This window comes from Dipodomys spectabilis, unplaced genomic scaffold (genome assembly GCF_019054845.1).
Source record: "Dipodomys spectabilis isolate Male_0828 unplaced genomic scaffold, ASM1905484v1 ptg000669l, whole genome shotgun sequence".
Classification (NCBI taxonomy): Eukaryota; Metazoa; Chordata; class Mammalia; order Rodentia; family Heteromyidae; genus Dipodomys; species Dipodomys spectabilis.
The window spans coordinates 3,294,583-3,313,617 of NW_024871346.1; the positions used below are offsets into that span (position 1 = coordinate 3,294,583).

The window sequence follows — 19,035 nt, forward strand, 5'->3', positions numbered from 1 at the left end:
GCAAAAGGGCAACTCCTTTGTGCTTCTACTTAAAGATAACCTTTTCTAAAGTTCAGAACAAATAAAACAAAATAGGCATCTTTTCTGGCTCAAACGCTCTATGCCTTTCACTTGGTTCATGGTCAGGGAAGTTGCATTGAAGTCCTAGCCGGGCTGAGTGTCTAAGCCATTGAACTTCAAAGGCATAGACTACTCTGGCAGTTGGAATTCTTTTATCAGAAGAGCCAATGGTGACCTACTTAGAGTCAGGCTCAGCTGCTGGTAACTATTCATGAGGTCCCCTCCCATCTCAACCCCCAGAATCCAGCTAGATTATCTAGGTCACCTTGCCAAAGTAAGCCAGAGCTCACTTCCTGAGGATCAATGAAACCCAACTGCACAGAGCTGGAGGCACGGATAAAATCCTGCTCCTCCTGTTCTTTTGAGGACAGCCAGGGTAGCATATTTGCGGCTGATGGGCAAGAGATGGTGAGCAGCACGGAACACCTCGGACGGAGCGCTCTGCCCCCCTTTCCACACTGCACCCCTCCTCCATCGGCTCCAAGTTGCGAGCCTTCCTTCAAAGTTCCCGCAGGCAAGAAGACAGGAATACACGCGTGGTTCCTTGGGTTCACCGTTCCTGGAATGAACGGCCCTGTCAAGGAGAGAAGAATCATACCTTCAATAAACAAGTAGCAAGGCCCCAAAACTTCACAGCTGTATTATAAGTTCGCTCTTTCCTGAACAATAATAAGCCTTCGGCAGAGCCCCTCGGGCAGATGGTGAACCACTCTCTTCCCTGTAGGCTCCGAGGGAACTCGGGATCCAGGCTTGCTCTATTGCCTACCGGTGCTCAGTGACCAACTATGTCTTTCTCTAAGTTGGACCACTTCCTTTGAAGTGGAACTTTTCTCTGAAGATCCTGAGCTGTTCCAGAAGGTCCCAGAGGCTGCTGCAGCCCAGATGCTCCAAGGAGGGGGCAGGAGGCGCCCTCTGCATGTCTAGGGTACCACTAGTGCATCTCTGTTTCTCTGTGTGAATCTTGCACTGTGGAAATTGTCATTTCCACAGATTCATTCACGTTTCTCTGAGTTCCCTCACCATCTCCATCTCTGAGAGTCTCCCTGTGCTGATGGGTGTCTCTGCTGAGTGTGTCCTGTCTCCTTCTCTGTTCATGTCTTCTCTCTAGACTTAGAGGAGCAGAAGACACATGATGGGAAGAGTGTGTCTGCATATGTCTGTCTCACTGGCTCTCTTCTCAGCTCTCAGTCACCCATTCCCTCTGTCATCGTGTCTTTTAGTGTGTTTCCCCTGTAGCCCCCTTTTCTAATTTTGTTTCTCTGTGTGCTACTCTACCTTAAACATAAACATCTACCTTAAACACAAATATAAACATCTCCTTTAAATGTAAATTTAAATGAATATCTACCTTAAACACAAACTTCAATGTCTAAGACCTCTCACAAATACTATTTTGCCAGAATTTCTTCATCTTGGTAAGGCTAGAAAAATGCAGGAGGCCATAGTAAGAAATTTAGAGAGGGGCTGGGAATGTGGCTCAGTGGTAGAGCGCTTGCCTACCATGCATGAAGCCCAGGGTTTGATTCCTCAGTGCCACATTAAAAATAAAAAAAGCCAGAAGTGGCGCTGTGGCTCAAGTGATAGGGTGCTATCCTTGAGCAAAAGAAGCTCAGGGACAGTGCCCAGGCTGGGTTCAAACCCCAGGACTAGCCAAAAAAAAAAAAAAAAATTGGAGAAAATGTTGACATGATAAAGGATATGGGGGAAAGGGGAGAACAAGAGAGGAGATATGAGAAGAGGGGACAATGAAATAGCGAAGACATTAGACTTGGCTTCCTTAAACCCACCCAAGCCAGCTCATAGCCTTCTCTTACATGCCTGATTGCTTTATAGGAACAGCAAAAAAGTTTCCCCAAGACCCAGATTTAGTAAAGTGAACATAGCTGAATGCCAGTGGCGCTGAATGCCTACAATCCTAGCTACCCAGGAGAAGAAAATACAGAGAAGCATGGTTTGAAGCCAGTCTGGATAGTTACATCGGTGATATTCCTTCCCCCATATAACCAGCAAACAGCTTGACTGGAAACACGACTCAAGAGGTAGAATACTGGTCCTGAGTAAGATCTAAGTTCCAAACCTTGGTACCAGTAAAAAGAAAGAAAGGAGATACAAACTTCTAACCATAACAAGTGAGAATAAATTGTACCAGAGAACCTTTTCAATTATGAAGAGTTTTCTAACTACAATTAAATTGTAGCTGTTTTTTCTAAAGAAATGGCATATATACATATATATCACATATACACACACACACATATAAATATAAATAAATAAATATATATATATCACATACATGGAGACCTCTGGTTTATACTCACCTCTCAGGTTAGGGATGAAGCCTGAGATATTAGCTTGGCCCTTTGGTGGGTTTACAAGTCAATTCAGAAGAAAAGCTCTGATGAAGACAAAGTATGATTGTATTTATCATGACTAGTTCAGTTGCAATTATCTTCCTGACTCAAAACAACACAAGGAATTATGTCCGCAGCAATTCATGTCACCCTTAAACTGCATCTCTCTCCTCTCCTCTTTATATTAGAATAGTGAACAACATAAGAACAGGCTGGCATAAGAGACTCCCCCCTAGCCTAGCCTGGGCCTCTCTCCCTAAAGAAGCTCCTTGGGGCTTTGAGTGGATGAGTCAAATCATCATGGCAACTGACTCTTCTTGAAAATTGCGATGTTAGCAGGATACTTGCAAGTTCTGCAACCCAGGGATGGAGTCATAAAGAATACCTGGGCCGGCCCTGGTCCTGCCCGGTGGACCAGGAATCCGTAGACTCCCCGGCCCCTCTCATTTGTCTTTCATCACCCATTCTCCAACCCGTGGTCTCTCACCTCTGAGAGCCCGGCAGCCTGCTTTCATCTCCTCGAATGTGGACCTCGAACTCCAGAAAGTGTGTGAACAGTTCAAGGAGACACTTGCTCAGGAAAAATCCACACCACAAAGTACTACAGTGATGGCTTAGCATTTGTCTTGTGAAACTTTGAATCATATGAGTTAGTAGGAGACCTTTACCTCTGATATTCGGGAGATCCAATTCATAGAAGCTACTCGACCCTTAATAGCAGCTCTTATCTAGATATTAAACAAAGGGAATTAAGAATTAATTCTCAGGAGGTTCAGATCTAAGGATCATGGTTCAAAACCATCTCAGTAAGAAAATCTATGAGACTTTTCTCTCCAATTAATCACCAAAAAGGTGGAAATAGAGCTGTGATCAAGGATACCACCCTGGTCCCAAGTTCAAGCAACAGGACTGGCACAAATATATGTGTATATATATATATATATATATATATATATATATATATATACATATCTTTAGTATATACAACATTTTTGTCCATTCATCATGCATACTCCTGTGACAATTTTTTGAGTTTAATTTTAAAATATTAGAGGCTTCACCCTGATAGAAAGACCCAGAGCTTTGGATCCTCTGCTCATTTCATGCACCTTACACTGGTATGCTAAGTGATAATGCTACTGCTTTGCCTGCAAACACTTAATTATCATATTATGAGTGACAAAAGCACAATCCTGTGGTATATAATTGTGTGATATCTTCAGGCTCTCCGTGTGCTTTCAGCCAGGATGGTGACTTTGTTCTCTGCCACAATCCAGTAGAGGCAAGGAAAACATCTTTTATCGCTGTGCTCCACTTGAGGGCTCTGGGACTCACTCACATGGAAATTGCCAAAAAGGTGGTGCCAGGCTCAGGCAGACGCTCTTCCACTGATGCTGGGATGGCAGCCCATTGTAAGTGGAAAATATCCTAAGTCAGAACTGCACCTAACATTTCTAATCTACTGAGCACCATGGCTCATGGTACTAGCTGTTTACCACTGCAGTCTCATGGCTGCTCCTGGACCAGGGGTGGCTGCCCATGCCCAGCCTAGTCAGCAGGCATCCTAATGTACATTACAAACCCAGGAAAAGGTCAAAATTTGAACGAATGCATATATAATGCATATTGCCTTGGTACCATCATAGTCAAAACTATCATAATTTGAACTTTTGTGAATTAAGGACCACCTGTAGATAGAAATATCAAAACTATTATTCTTCCACCTCTGAATAATTTTCACTAGGTTGACATATTATTCTCAGGAGACAATGAAAGGACCATGGGGGGAAATTCCTCTTTCACAAACTTTGATATTGACAATAACACTGATAGATTTCTTTAAAAGCACCACTTAGTAGTGAGGATGAGTGTTTATTTTTGTATTGTTACTGTATATTTTATAAAAATTGAGTAATTTGAGGGCTGGGACTATGGATTAGCAGTAGAGTGTTTGCCTAGCATGCATGAAGCCCTAGGTTCAATTCCTCAGTACCATATACACACAAAAAAGCTGGAAGTGACACTGCGACTCAAGTGGTAGAATGCTAGTCTTGAGCAAAAGCAGCTCAGGGACAGTGCCTAAGCCCTGAGTTCAGACCCCAGGACTAGGAAAAAAATGAGTAATTTGAGTTGACAGTTCTTTCTTCCACACCAGAAAGGGCCGTTTTCCTAATGCCAGGAGGCACTGTGGTACAATGGAGAGAGAGCTCAGACACTGCAAGTACCAAAAGTTCAGAAAAAAAGAGAAGAATTCACATATGGTACCTTTGGGTCCAGGATCATTCCAAACACCAGGATGAAGAAGCCCTGTAAAAGATGGAAGAGAAAAGAAGAGCCATTTAGGAAAGGATGATAACAATAGCAAACGCCATTACTATTGAGGGCAAGAAGAAAACAGTCTTAATCGATATTTAATTTCCCATTGGAAGGTCACAGCAGCTCAAGTCATTCGTGTGACAATCTTTAACATCTTCCACGTACAAGGCTCTGTTTCAGATGCTTGAGATACTTCAGGAAAACAAACAGAACAAGGTTCCTGCTTTACACTGGAACATGGTAGGATCTTTATTCTTTGGCTGTCCTGGGGATTGAACTCAAGGCCTCGATGCTTTGAAGGCAGGATCTCTCCCATTTGAGCTGCCCCAACGAATAACCAATTTGAGCAAGAGTTATTTTTGAAATAGATCGTGAAATATCATTGTTATCAAGATGCAGCTAGTTTGGGGCACTAGGGATATATTCAAAATTGGAATCTAACTGAAGCTGGTGCTTGCCTTTGTTTTTCATTTACTCTGTTGTAAGTCCATGTAATTTGATTTTCACGATGACTGTGTTAACAAAATGACTGAAGAGGCAAGCCAGCTCCAGTGCGCCCGGCCAAGGCCTCCCTGCTTGTCTCTGCTTCTCACGGTCCTGTGGCACCAGTTCCTCAATCAGCCTCACCCCGCTCCTTGCCAAGACTCAAGACAAAAGTGAGTTGAAATTTCAAGTTGATCCCTTTGTGACAGGTGAAAGTACTCAAAATATCAAAATGCAAGTGGTCATAGCCCGGTCCAGAACAAAACGCCACCGCCCCAAGGGAGAAAAAAAAGGGGCCTGCTATGGAATAAGGTCAGAGTTCACTGAGGGCTTATGGAGAACAGACCTGGGGTATGCTGAGCTGTAAATTAGAAAAGACTGGTTTGGGGCCTCAGTTGTATCAGTGACTAGCCATGTATATAGAATTGGCAATTACTGGAAGTAGAGCTGTGCTCAAGTGGTAAAGCACTAAACTAGCAAAAAAGCTCAGGAACAGCACCCTGAGTTCAAGCCCCAGGATCAGTTGTATCAGTGACTAGCCATGTATATAGAATTGGCAATTACTGGAAGTAGAGCTGTGCTCAAGTGGTAAAGCACTAAACTAGCAAAAAAGCTTAGGGACAGCACCCTGAGTTCAAGCCCCAGGACCAGCACACACACACACACACACACACACACACACACACACACACACACACACACACACACACACACACACACACACACACACACACACACACACACACACACACACACACACACACACACACACACACGATTTGGCAATTACTGAGAGCTCTACCAATACATTTTTTTTTTAGAAATACAAAAGAGCATAGATTAAAAATGTGAGGGGCTGGGAAGGTGGCTCAGTGGTAGAGCACTTGCCTGGCATGCATGAGGCCCTGGGTTCGATTCCTCAGCACCACATAAGCAAAAAGAAAAAAGCTGGAAGTGGCGCTGGCTCAAATGGTAAAATGCTAGCCTTGAGCTGAAGAGCTGAGGGACAGCACCCAGGCCCAGAGTTCAGACCCCATGACCGGACCCCCCCCCAAAAAAAAAAATGTGAGAAAGCTCCTATTATTGCCATTATTCTCCAAGACATCAAAGTATTTGTTATAATATGAAATTATTTATATTTAAAATTTGAAAGATCAAAAGTGAGTAGATACTGTGCCTAAAATCTCCATAATCAATTACTTGAAAATAGTCTTGTTGGCCACTGCACATACTCAGGGGGGGAAAAAGAGGAAATGTTTTAGAGTACTTTACAAAAATAAAAGCTTTCTCTGCAATGATTGGCTACCTACACTTTTGATATCAAATGTAGGAAAACCTTGCTTCATCAGTATACTGTAGCAGGAAAAGAAACACTGGAAAACAAAACTTTAATCCTGAAGGAAAGTATTAATATTGAATAGCAAGCAGACATCACAGAGATATACTTGCAGTAAACAGTAAAATTCCAGGTATTTTTCTGGGAGAAACCAAGTTGTGTAATTATATGCATATATATTTTTTAACCCTTATATTGTGCAACCATATAGTCGGATTAGCATAAAAATGTTGCAAGTATAGATATGAAACTGAACATTAATGATGCATGACTAAGGGAGAAAAGAAGCTGCCTCAAACACCTCCCTGTCTAGTTTGTCTCGTGAAAGTAAGCTGATCTTCAATTATAACTAAAACTTCTAAGTGGCCAGAGGTAAATCATAAAAATTTAATACCTGCAGCCTGAAACCTAACTTTTGGAGGGAAATGTACTGCTTAATTTCTAAATAGTAACAACTCCGCCTATTGGGAAGCCATTTTTAACTTTCAGGTTATTTTAGTACTTATTGCTTCCCAATTCACCATTTTACTCCATTTTCCAAACATCTCAATAATCTGGGCAGCATAATACCCAGTTTATGGATAAAGGAACTATGCTTGAAATATTAAATAAGTTCTCCAACTCCATGCATTATCAGTAAGTGAGACACTCAGAATTGAAATCTGAGCCTTTTGGGAATTTGAACTTCTTTCCTCCTCACTCACTGCCTATTTTATTGTTTGTTTGGGGGAGCAAAGGCTTCAATAAAGCTCTGGTATTTATTGGTGTTAAACAGCCTACAAAACTGCAAAGGTTTTTGGTCATTTGTTTATCATGCTGAACCTCAAAAGTCTGTATAATGGGATTAGGTTTAATATGTCCATCTAAATGTCCAGTGCTTCTTAATCGGAGCACCCCTTCCATTATTCTCCCTCATCCTATCTGTTCCCTCCTGCTAAGATAATGTCACATTTTTCCAGCAACAAACACTGCCAAGTACGTGGGCAAAAGTAACCCTAAGATACTGTCAATGGGGTATAAACTAGCACAACCAGTATGGAGACCAGTATGAAGATTCCTCAAAAAGATACATAAATAAGCATAGAGTTACTCTCAGGTCCAGCAATACAGGCCTGGGTGTTTATCTGAGAGACTGAATGTCAAGATCTAACGAAGGTATCTGCACACCCATGTTCACTATAGCACAGTTCACAATGGTCAGCTTACAGAAACAGCCCAGATGCCCTACCACAGATGAATGGATTTCCTAAATGTGGTAAATACACACATGATGGAATTCTACGCAGCCATTAGGATGAATGAAAACATTCTCGCTGTCTCTTATGGGGAAATCTGAGGGCGCGGGTTTTGGACTTCATGGGAGCACTGAGACTCACCTGGAATGCGTTAAGCAAGGAGAAGACGATGTGGAAGGCCAGGGAGCTCCCGTCGATGGCCACGGCGATGCCGAACCCCCACGTCAGGCCCAGGAGTGGGGTGAGGATGGCAATGTTCTTGCTGATCCTCATGACGGCTCTCACTTCCTGGAACATGGAACTGCCCATGGCCACTCTCTGGGTCTTGATGATCACCAGCATGACAGTGACCAGGTTTACCACCACAATGGCCAGCGCCGGGACCACGAAGGCCAGGAGGGCCTTGGTCAGGTCCCAGTTCAGCCAGCAGACGTGAAGCCGTAGGTAGCCATTGCCAGGCTCAGTGACAGCCACTGTGATGACAGCAATGACCAGAGGACATCCGTAACCCACTGAAAAGAGAAACGCCACCAGGACGGACTTGGGCAATGTATGGAACACGATCAAAATCCCATAGAGGATAAGGAGCGCTTTGGCCAGCATCCAGAAAAACACAGAAAGGTAAAAGAAGTGAACGAAAAACGTTGCCGCCACGCATCCGCTGTGGTGTTTGATTGGACCACTGAGGAAGGAAGCCACGATGAACCACACATCGGCCATCAGCAAGGTGGCTGCAATGTTAGCAATGCACACGTGGCGCAAATAAGAAATCTCTGTCTTGGTCACTTGAGTCCAGACCAGGGCTTCAATGGTCAGGCAAATGCCCAAGCTGCAAATCGAAATGCCCAGGCCGATGTATGTGATATACATCAGAATTGGGTTCTCTAAGGGGTGAGGTGACATAAGAATAGAAAAAGAGGTAAATAATTTGTTTGGCCAACACCGGCAAATGACTTGCTGGGAGTTTTCTTGAATCCTTTCGCAGGCCTGCTGGTCCCATCTGCTCTCCAAGGAATGCCAGCCAACACACTGTGTCTTCCTTTCCTCTGAACTTCTGATCTTTTCAAAAATCAGAGAGATCCTTTTCAGCTCCTGGGGCAAAATGACAGATAAGACAAGCCCATTCACGGTGACATTTTCCAATAGGCTGGCTTCCAAGATAGCCCCCAGAGTTGGAAACGCAATGCTGATGATCTGAGAGGGGGAAGGCACTCTTTGAAGATCTTCTTTACTGATCAAGACCTTCCCTGTGACTTCCCTGCTGGTGTCATTAACTCTCATTGCAAAGCTGAGATTCCTTCTGGCATGGTGTCCAGAGAGGATGGCACCCGTGGTATGAATGAAGGCGCGCGCCACGTCAATGGGATGTTTGTTGAGCAATAGCTTTCTTGCGAAGGAATTGACTGAATGGAGCAGGATGGAGCTGCTATTTCTGTCGGGAATGAAGGTCCAGTTCAAGATGCTTTTGCTGTCAAGAATGTGGTTGGCCATGGTGCTGTAACTCTGCCAATGAGAATGACAGTTATTAATCATGCTCAGCACTAATGGAGCTTCCAAGCTATTCCAGCCGCACTTTTACAACACGCAGTCTCCAAGCAGCAGTTGGACTAGGAGGAATTCCCTGAGAACGTCTTAGACATGGGCCACCTCAGGCCCCACCCGAGACTTCAGAAATCAGAATCCGCCTTTTACTTGGCTCCCCAGGTGCCTGGCATGCACAGTCAGCTGTGCACGCAGATAAAGCCACAGGGGACGTGCCCTCCTGGGCTCTCCTCCTCTCGTAGGATGCCTTCCCGGGAGGCTTCTGCTCAGTCCATCGCCACATGCCCTTCACCCTGCAAGCACAAGCAACTTCCTACCCTGTCATGGAGCCCACTGTGTTAGATCCCAAATGCCTCGCAGGACCCTGTACAGAAACATAGGAAACTGGAATTCTGTGACCCGAGGCTGAGATCTGAGGATCACAGTTCAAAGCCAGCCGGGGCAGGAAAGGCCGTGAGACTCTTATTTCCAATAAACCCCTTGGAAAACTGGAAGTGGTGCTGTAGCTCAAGTGGTAGAGTGCTAGCCTTGAGCTGAAGAGCTGAGGTTCAGCGCCCAGGCCCAGAGTTCAAGCCCTACAACCAACCAAAACAAACAAACCAACAAACATGAGAAGTGGATCCAGTCCCGTTGTGTACTCTCTAGTTCCTGGGGTCGTATTTGCTTTGCCTTCAGCTGGTTGTCACCTCAGCCACTTATTCAGACTCACAAATAAAAGTGAGACATCTTTCTCTCTGCAGGACCTACAGTGTTTCTTAGAGGACTGCAGTAGCTAAAACAGTAAAAGCACAGGCCGGTGCCTACTGCAGTACCAAATATGCACTCTGTGCTCGCTTTTTCCTTTTGCTTACTGGTTTCTTCTTCGATAAAAGTTTATTGAGTACTTGCTATGTAGGCATTGGGAACAATGAGGTGAGAAAACAGTCTTCAGCTCCCAACAAGCTCACCAGATGCTCCAACTACTCAGAATTCCCTTCCCAGGTGGAGAGCCCCCCATGAGCTCATGCAGGGTCTCTTACCTGCATCTTTGCCTCATTCACATTTGCCATTAGCTCCATTGATATGTTGTGTAACAGCTGCACAATGACAGCGATGTTTCCCGGTAACTGGGGAGAATGCTGGATGGTTCTCGTGACACAAGACAAATCCTCAGGGCACTTCTGCAACAGCTTCTCTGCTATGGTCTCGTATTTCCTAGGAAACTCATCTACCTTTGTCCTTGCTTCAAATTCCTGAACTGCCTGTAATTCCTCCTAAGAAAGAACCAAAACAAAGGAATCTTCACTGTATCATGTGCACCCAAGAGAAAGCACTCTGGCTAAAATTTAGAACAGCTTTATTACACAATTGCAGATTGGATTTTTGATTCTCATTTCCAAAATCACACCTTGGATGGAATAGTTTGACCCATGACAAGGTATATGGAGCAAAGAAAAAAAGTCCTCCCTTCCAAATGACCTACTGGTATGTGGAGCAAAAAACTAAAAGTCCCAACTTTTCAACTGCCTACTGCTGAACCCACTCTCCCAGACGTCAAGTGTCATCTTTATCATTCCATTTCAGACAGCACTGTGTCTCCTTAGTGCATGTCTGTCTTATGCAGGGACACATGAATTCCCTACACAACACCCAAGCCCCTTCCCAGGCCTGAAGGAAGTCTGTCCCTGGGTGGATGGTGGGCATGCCACCCCCTAGGGGGCGTGCTCAGCCCTAGGCCTCTGAGGTAGCCCCTGGGAACTTTTCTCAAAGTTATGCGTACTTGTCTTGGCCATCCCCTACACCAGAAGAACAGAATGAAATCTAGAGTCGACAGCAGACAGAATACACTTTATTTAGCATTTTGAAAGCTAGCTTTAGAGCATTTAAGCAATAAGACACATTACATGTGAATCTCTAGGTGCATGCTTCCAGATTCCCAGGGTGTTAGAGCTGGTCAGTATTTTGAAATTATGTGATAGATTTCTGGTATAAAAATATTAAATACCCTCAGAGCCATACACACACACACACACAAAACAAAAACAAAAACAGGATGAGAATGTTAAAACAAAAGAAAGGCCAAACAGACTCCTGCGAAGGAAAACAAGAGCTAAACCTGAAAAAGTCAGTCCATGCCAAAAGCAGAAAAAGAAGCCAAATGGGAATGAAAGAGCAATTGCCCTGGTTTTATTATAATTTAATTCAATACATATGTAATTGCTTGAGTACGTATAAAAATATTATAGTTTGAGGAACATATTTGTGACAATTTAATCCTACCCTTTAGATCAGCTTGCCTTTCTTGTTTTAGTGAGAACAGAAATCAACAGGAAATCCTGATAGGATATAGACTCTGATGTGCTAGTTCTGGTATGGGACCCAAATTATATACTCTCAGTATCAACAATTCAGAGAATGAAAGCCAGGCATCAGTGGCTCACGCTTGTAATCATAGCTACTTAGGAGGCTGAGATCTGATGATCATAGTTTGAAACCAACCCATAGCACAAAAGTTATTGAGATTCTTATCTCCAATTAACAAGCAAAAAAACCAGAAGTGGAGCAGTAGCTCAAGTGATAAAGTACCAGCCTTGAATGAATAAGGTAAGGGACCGTGCCTAGGCCCTGAGTTCCAACCCCAGTACTGACACACGCGTGTGCATGTGCACTCACACTCAGAGACACACACACATCAATTTGGGGGTATTAAAGAGCCTAAAATGAAGATAAAGAAGTTGACTGTGACAACTCTGAGTATCTCTCCTAGCTATAACCTAAATATAATATCAACTTCCTCCATGTCGTGCAAGGGTGTGGGGAATAGAAGTATGAACTCTCAGAGGCCCACAGTTAGAAGCATGAGGATGTTAGGTATCTGTGTATTCAACCTCATGTTCCACCTCTCCTTAACTCAGGACAATTTGATTGGCTGCTCTGCACACAGCGCCCCCATAAGAATCCACGTTGTGAGGGAATGGGTGTTACCTCAAAGATGTTGAAGGCATTCAGGGTCCGGCAGGTATCTGTGATTTTGTGCCATGTCTTTGTCCTGCATACAAACCCCATATTTCCCTCAATCCCTGGAGGGCAAAGCTGACTGCAGTGGGCATTTTCCTCCACACAGATTCCATCACACGCAACTGAGAAAACAAAAGTCATCCGTGTCAGAAGGGGAAGTCTGAACTCTAGACAGCAGGCATTTCAGCATCCTCCTCCGTCCAACACAATCTTATTCTGAGCTGCAGGGTGTGACACAGAGAAAAGCAGACCACCCTGGTGAAAGGGCGTGGAAAGATTTCCACAGCTCGATTCAGTGTGTCTCACTCAGGCCCACAGCCTGTGTTCTAGGTCAGCTCTAGAACCTCTGGCTCTATTGTTCTTCATGGTCTCTAGAGAGCCGTCAGCTCCAAAACTTTCTCAGAGACTGATTCCAACCACTGCCCTGGTGTGATTTCACTCAACATAAAAGAGTTACGGCAAGGAAGTCTCCGGTCAGGATGGAGCAGAGGATGCTAGCAGCCGAGAGGGGCAAGGCCGGAGCCAAAGACACAATTCAGTGTAAGGAAAACAAATCAGGGCAAAGGCAAGCCCTTAAGGGGGAGTATCTGCTACATCATGGGTCAGCGGGATGTGAATGAGCAGGCCTCACAGCCACGACAGTGAGACCTGGCTGTGCGGGTATCAATGGTTGCCAACATACCGTGTAGCCTGTTAGGCACCTTCTCTTTGCTTTTGCTGGTGGCCTAGAGAGAGAACAACAACATTCATATCGAAATCAATCATCAACATGTTCAAATTAGTCACCAACAATTCACCAGTGGTCCCACCTTGGCTTCCAAAAGCCAAAATATGAAATATGATTCCATGATCCCACGTTCCCTTCACCTGCCCTCCTCTGTGCATACACACTCTTCCTCCCCCCTCCCTCTCCCTCCTCCCTCTCCCTCTCCCTCTCCCTCTCCCCCTCCCCCCTCCCCCTCCCCCTCCCCTACCCCCTTCCTACCTCCCTCTCCCCCCTCCCTTCCTCCCCCCCCTCTCTCTCTCGGAAGAGAGCATTGGTCTCACCAAAGTTCAAGAAGGTTTTATTGAGTATTCATGGAACAGAATATCCTTGAAATGACTGATGTACAATAATCTTTCATTTCACAGTCAAGAAAAGAAAACCTTATGATATAAAACTGAAGAGCTAAAAGTTCTTCCACTAAACATAAGAAAGCTAAAATAATATTTTTACAGAGTTCTATAAGTCCAACTCCTTTACTTTACAGATAAGAAAACTAACCTTGAGAAATGAGTAATGCGAAGGACGTGCCAGAACCTTCTATAAGCTTAGAACTCGGTCTATAGTGTGGAAGGAAATACAGTCTTCCTCAAAATACTCCAACACATCCTGATAGGGTCATGGCCTTTTTACTAATACACTATGACAAATGTGATTAAAAGTCAACTTTCCATTATTCTGGGCCCATTAAGCAAACTCCAACAACAGATTAATTAGGCACACATGCAGGAGGCCACGTGTCTTATTGATAAATTATGGGAAAACTGCTGTAAGTGAAGAACCTGATTCACTTCTTCCCAGCTAATTTCCCAAAGCATATATTTGATTCCACTGGACATCTCTAGGGTGGCATCCAGATCGGGCCCCTTTAGCTTCGGACACCAACGGCCTTGTTTTGTGAATAAAGAGAATGACAAACCAGTAACCCGCTGAACCTGCTGGGTTGCCTGGTGCGTAGGGAGTCAGGAGAAGGGCTGTGCCCAGCAGTGCGGCTTCAGCAAGCTTGCACCAAGTGCCAAGGAAAGGAAGGATGGAATCTTTCTGGTAAGGTGAGATTCCCCGGAAATCAAGAAAAACAAACCCAGCCTTCTCAGGCACAGTCTGAGTCCACATCTCTCTTGTAGAAAAAAATGTAGGTGACAAAAAAAAATAGATAGAATGGGAAGGAACAATAGCACCGAACTGTGATGTGAGGTTGGGATGTCTCTGACACAATGTCTCTCCTGAGGGTTCTATCTTCCCCCCAAAACCAGATATCTCTGCATGAGTGGAGAAGGGGGGCTATGAGAATATTCCCGGCCAAAGGCAAACTACTTGGTAGATAAACAAAACATTATTTGGAAAACTTAAGAAAAGGACTCCCAGCCAGGCGCCGGTGCCTCACACCTGTCATCCTAGCTACTCAGGAGGCTGAGATCTGAGGATCGAAGTTCAAAGCCAGCCTGGGCAGGAAAGTCCATGAGACCCTTATCTCCAATTAATCACCAGAAAACCGGAAGTGGCACAGTGGCTCAAGTGGTAGAACACTAGCTTTGAGCTGAAGATCTCAGGGACAGTGCCCATGCCCCATGACTGACAAAAAAAAAAGAAAGAGAGAGAGAGAGAGAGAGAGAGAGAGAGGAAGGAAGGAAGGAAGGAAGGAAGGAAGGAAGGAAGGAAGGAAGGAAGGAAGGAAGGAAGGAAGGAAGGAAGGAAGGAAGGAAGGAAGGAAAGAAGGAAGGAAGGAAAATAGCAAAATGAGAAAAGCAAGAAGCTGAGAATCTAGAGACAGGCGGGCTCTCGCACTGGCCTGTAACTCAGCAATCAGGTGTGTCCTGTGAACACCAGCCCAGTCTCTCTATCACAAAGTAGGGAGCAGAGCTTCACCAGTTAGCCACAAAGCTCCCTCCTCAATCTTGTGGTCCGATACTAATACTCCCTTCTAAAGATGCCCAAAATGCTTTTCGGTTCCAGTCCTGGGGCTGGAACTCAAAGCCTGGGTGCTGAACCTGAGTTTATTTTGGTCGAGGCTAGTGCTCTACCACTTGAGTTACAGTTCTGCTTCTTCTTTGTTGGGTAGTTAATTCGGGATAGAGTCTCATGGATTTTCCTGCCTTGACACTTTTAACAGCAATCCTCAGATTTCGGCACCCTGAGCAGTTAGGATTATAGGTGTGAGCCACAGACACCTGGTTCAAAATACTTCTATATCCTCTCTCTCTCTCTCTCTCTCTTGCTCTCTCTCTTGCTCTCTCTCTCTCTCTCTCTCTCTGCCACTATTCCCCCACAATCTATTTTACATACATGACTTAAGAGAGAAGCTAAAAAAGACTTACAGTGTGAGAAAGGATATTCTAGAAAGAGCCATGAGGCTCATTGCCACATGCAACCAACTCCACCCCAATTCAACTTTGCTTAACCATAGATCATCTCCAAGTCCCCCATTACTCCTTCTAGTCCATTCCAAGTGTTCACAAACAGGATCCTCAATGAACGTTTGCATTTGGGGCGGGAGACAGCTTCATTGTGCCACACCATTTTCAGTACTGCCCACGAAATGCCTTTAACATACCCCAGTCTCCATGGTTACCCTCACTACCTCTACGTGTGTATGTGTGTGTGTGCTGGTCGTGGACTTGAACTCGAGGCCTGGGTACTGCTCCTGAGCTTCTTTTTGCTCAAGGCGAGCACTCTACTACTTGAGCCACAACATCACTTCCAGCTTTTTCTGAGTCGTTTGTTGGAGACAAGAGACTCACGGACTTTCCTGCCTAGGCTGGCTTCAAACTATGAGCCTCAGATCTCAGCCTCCTGAGTAGCCAGGATTACAGGTGTGAGCCACCGGCACCTTGGCCACATCTACATTTGAAGTAAGTAACATTATCCCTGTTATGAGCAACGAGAAGCTCCACTACCTGAGGACACGGGAGGCAATTGCCTTAAATCAGTTCAGCGCCAGTCGGGCCTCCGAACTTAATGATGTACAACTGGATAAGGGGGAGGGGATGATGGGAAAGTAATTGAGAGCTTTTTCCTGAAATTGTTTGTGTTTGTCTGTTTGTTTGCTGTTGTTGTTCACTCTCCTGGCCAATCTGGCCATGCAACCACCACATTCTCCTTCCCTTGGGCTTCCAGGCAACACCGCTGGTTAAGTGACGGATCCTGCTATCCCTGCTCTGCCCACCCCCTCTCCTCGGCCCCTCCTCTCACCTGGCATAATGTCCTGCAGGACTCGATGGGCAGAAGACACAGCAAGCAGGACAGCAGAATGGCGGGGCTCATCGTCGTCCTCACCACGGAGGTGCTCGCGTCTCTAAAAGACAATCAACGAAAGGAAAATGCTTGCAATCTGAAGCTTGGATAGGGACGGCATCAGGCCACGGCAGACCCAGCCCGCCTGGGAGTCTACCTTCATTCGGAGCCATCTGCTCCAAAGGCAGTGTCCCTCAATTTGCCATCCACTTTACCAGGAGCTCCCCGGGGTACACTGCTGGCCCACACTGGAGGCCCCGGGTCCAGGCCATGCCTCCCCCTCTGCTCCTGGCTTGAATGTCCGTCACTCCTAGTGTGGGACTTCCTCCAACTGAACCTGCTGCTTGGCAGATTCACCTTGCCTACCAGGCTGTCACAATAACAGCCTGAGCCCAGGAAGCAGGCATGGCGGCCGCGGGTTTTAGGTAAGGCTGAGAATCGTGTAGGTGGCTGTAGCACATGCGCTGCGGCTCCCATGGGTAACAGGTTTCTTTGGAAGGAATGGAAGCACCGGGAATGTCCTGTTTTCCTTCTCTCGGCCTTCTGGCTGGGGCTGGATTTGCATAGGTAGGGAATAACTTCAGAGCTGATCCGCTGTTCCAAAACTAAACCACAGGGGCTGGGAAGGTGGCTCAGTAGTAGAGTGCTTGCCTTGCATGCCTGAGGCCCTGGGTTCGATTCCTCAGCACAAAAAAACCACATAAGCAAAAAAAGAAAAAAGCCGGAAGTGGCGCTGTGGCTCAAGTGGTAGAGTGCTCTCCTTGAGCTGAAGAGCTGAGGGACAGCGCCCAGGCCCAGAGTCCAGGCCCCACGAACGGACCCAAAAAAAAAAAAAAAAAAAACTAAACCACGTCTTAAAACATTCCCACAAAATACGCTCAATAAAGAAAGAGGAAAGGAGGAAGAGGAGATAGGAAAAGGGATTTTTTTTTTGACATTGGACAGCTACTAGCACTGGTTCCTGTTCTCTGAAGGCAGAAAGGTTAGAAGAAGAAAACTTGTGCCATGGGAAGCATGTGGCTCTGTTTTGACTACAAACCCCCACCACCTTCTTCTGACTCCCCTGCGTCCAGTGAGCATGGTAGCAAGGGCTGGCTGGAATATAACTCTCGCTTCCTAAGCAAATGTTTGAAAGGTAGCTTCATGGAGCCTAAGCCAAAAACTTCGCAAGCATCTGTTCCATGTCAGAAAAGGCTTATCTCTAAAGAATACACAACCTTAAACAAATTATAAAATTGAAAGTCATTTGGTGTGACTGACATCCAAAGAAATCCTTATACCAGCGCTGAAATTCCACAAGTTGAAATATGCCAAGGAGAACATGCTACATCTTTTTTTTTTTTTTTACTAAAATACTAAGGAACAGCCAGGCTCTGATAACTCACGCCTATAATCCTAGCTACTCAAGAGGCTGAGATCTGTGGATGGTGGTTCGTAGCCAACCCAGACAGCAAAGTCCATGAGACTTTCATTAACCAAAGAACCAGAAGTGGAGTTATGGCTCAAGTGGTAGAATGCTGGCTGTAAGCATAAAAGCTGAGGGACAAAAAGCCCATACTCTGACTTCAAACCCCAGGACTCACACACACACACACACACACACACACACATACACACACACAAAGGAATACCTTTTCCCACTCCCTTATTTATGAAAAAGAAAAACATAATGGCACAATGTCAAGATTCACAAAGAGATAAAGTGTCCAGTCACCAAACCTGGATTAAACATTCCTGTTCTCTCTTATCTGATTTTCAGACCAGCAGAAGGTACTAAGATACTAACTAATGCATAAGTGCATATAACAAACAAAACTGGAGCCTTTCATTACCACTCTGTGCACTAGCAGCTAGAAATCACACAACCGTTAGAGGGTCACTGCTTGCTTGCTTGCTCAGCCTAAGGGCTGAGAACTTGGATAGTGCTTGCTCCCTAGAGAAGAACAGGCAACTCTGGCATATTCAGCTTTACAAGGAGTATTCCAAAGTTCCAGGTCCCACCAAACAACTCTCACCTTTGTTGACAATTTAATTTTAAAGACAGAGCAAGAGTGCATGTGTGTGTTATGCTGGGATGCATTGTCCCCCTCAGAAACAAGCATTTGCCTAACTGAAACACACACACACACACACACACACACACACACACACACACACACACACACACACACACACACACACACACACACACGAGCATAATTTTGAAGGGGAAAAAAAGTCCTTTATAACTTGAACTCTCATATCTAAACACCAAAAGTAAGAACTTGAACAGGAGTCACAAATCACAGCAAACAAAGGTAAACAGAGCCCCAGACAAAACGTTGCCAGCCAGACCAGGAGTACTCTAATCCCCAGCTTTGCCGGCTGACAGCCTGGGACTCCTACTTGCACAATTAGGGTTTGTTGTGGTTTCACATGGGATTCCAAAAAGCACTGCAGAAGTCCATGCCCAGACAGACTGGGTACACAGCGCAGACGATCTCAGAGGTGGAAGATTCCCCAGCACCCATCTGTTTCACTCTGTCTATGACCAGTGCATTTGCCTACCTGAAGGCAGTCCTCATGGGAGGGAGAGGAGGAGAAGAAAGTCAAGTTACTGCATGGCTACCCTGTGTTAGGGAGTGTTCCTACGTTCACTCCTGCTTCCAGAATACCACGTACCTTCCTAAAATAAGAAAGGGATGACCTTTGTACAGATTTAATTCTTTCAGAGTGCTTTCA

At 45.2% G+C, this 19,035-nt stretch overlaps 1 protein-coding gene across 1 annotated transcript; it reads right to left on the reverse strand.

Moving 5' to 3' along the window:
- Positions 1-595: 595 nt before the first annotated feature.
- On the reverse strand, positions 596-16,344 carry Adgrf2 (adhesion G protein-coupled receptor F2). Its single transcript, XM_042672112.1, has 9 exons — positions 16,273-16,344; positions 13,003-13,045; positions 12,288-12,442; positions 10,343-10,576; positions 7,923-9,284; positions 4,677-4,718; positions 3,080-3,139; positions 2,379-2,455; positions 596-634 (listed from the first exon to the last, which is right to left on the reverse strand). Exons 1-8 carry the CDS (start codon positions 16,342-16,344, stop codon positions 2,408-2,410), a joined length of 2,016 nt encoding a protein of 671 aa, XP_042528046.1. The 3' UTR covers positions 596-634; positions 2,379-2,407.
- Between the last annotated feature and the right edge of the window lie 2,691 nt (positions 16,345-19,035).

What these genes read in the sequence shown, in the direction of transcription:
- Adgrf2 (XM_042672112.1), bottom strand. Translation starts at nt 16,344, where the DNA reads ATGAGCCCCGCCATTCTGCTGTCCTGCTTGCTGTGTCTTCTGCCCATC. An exon ending in GGTGCCTAACAGGCTACACG is followed by an intron (nt 12,443 to 13,002) that starts GTATGTTGGCAA and finishes TTGTTTTCTCAG; the next exon opens with TTGCGTGTGATGGAATCTGT. An exon ending in GGATCTCCCGAATATCAGAG is followed by an intron (nt 2,456 to 3,079) that starts GTAAAGGTCTCC and finishes TGTCTTCATCAG; the next exon opens with AGCTTTTCTTCTGAATTGAC.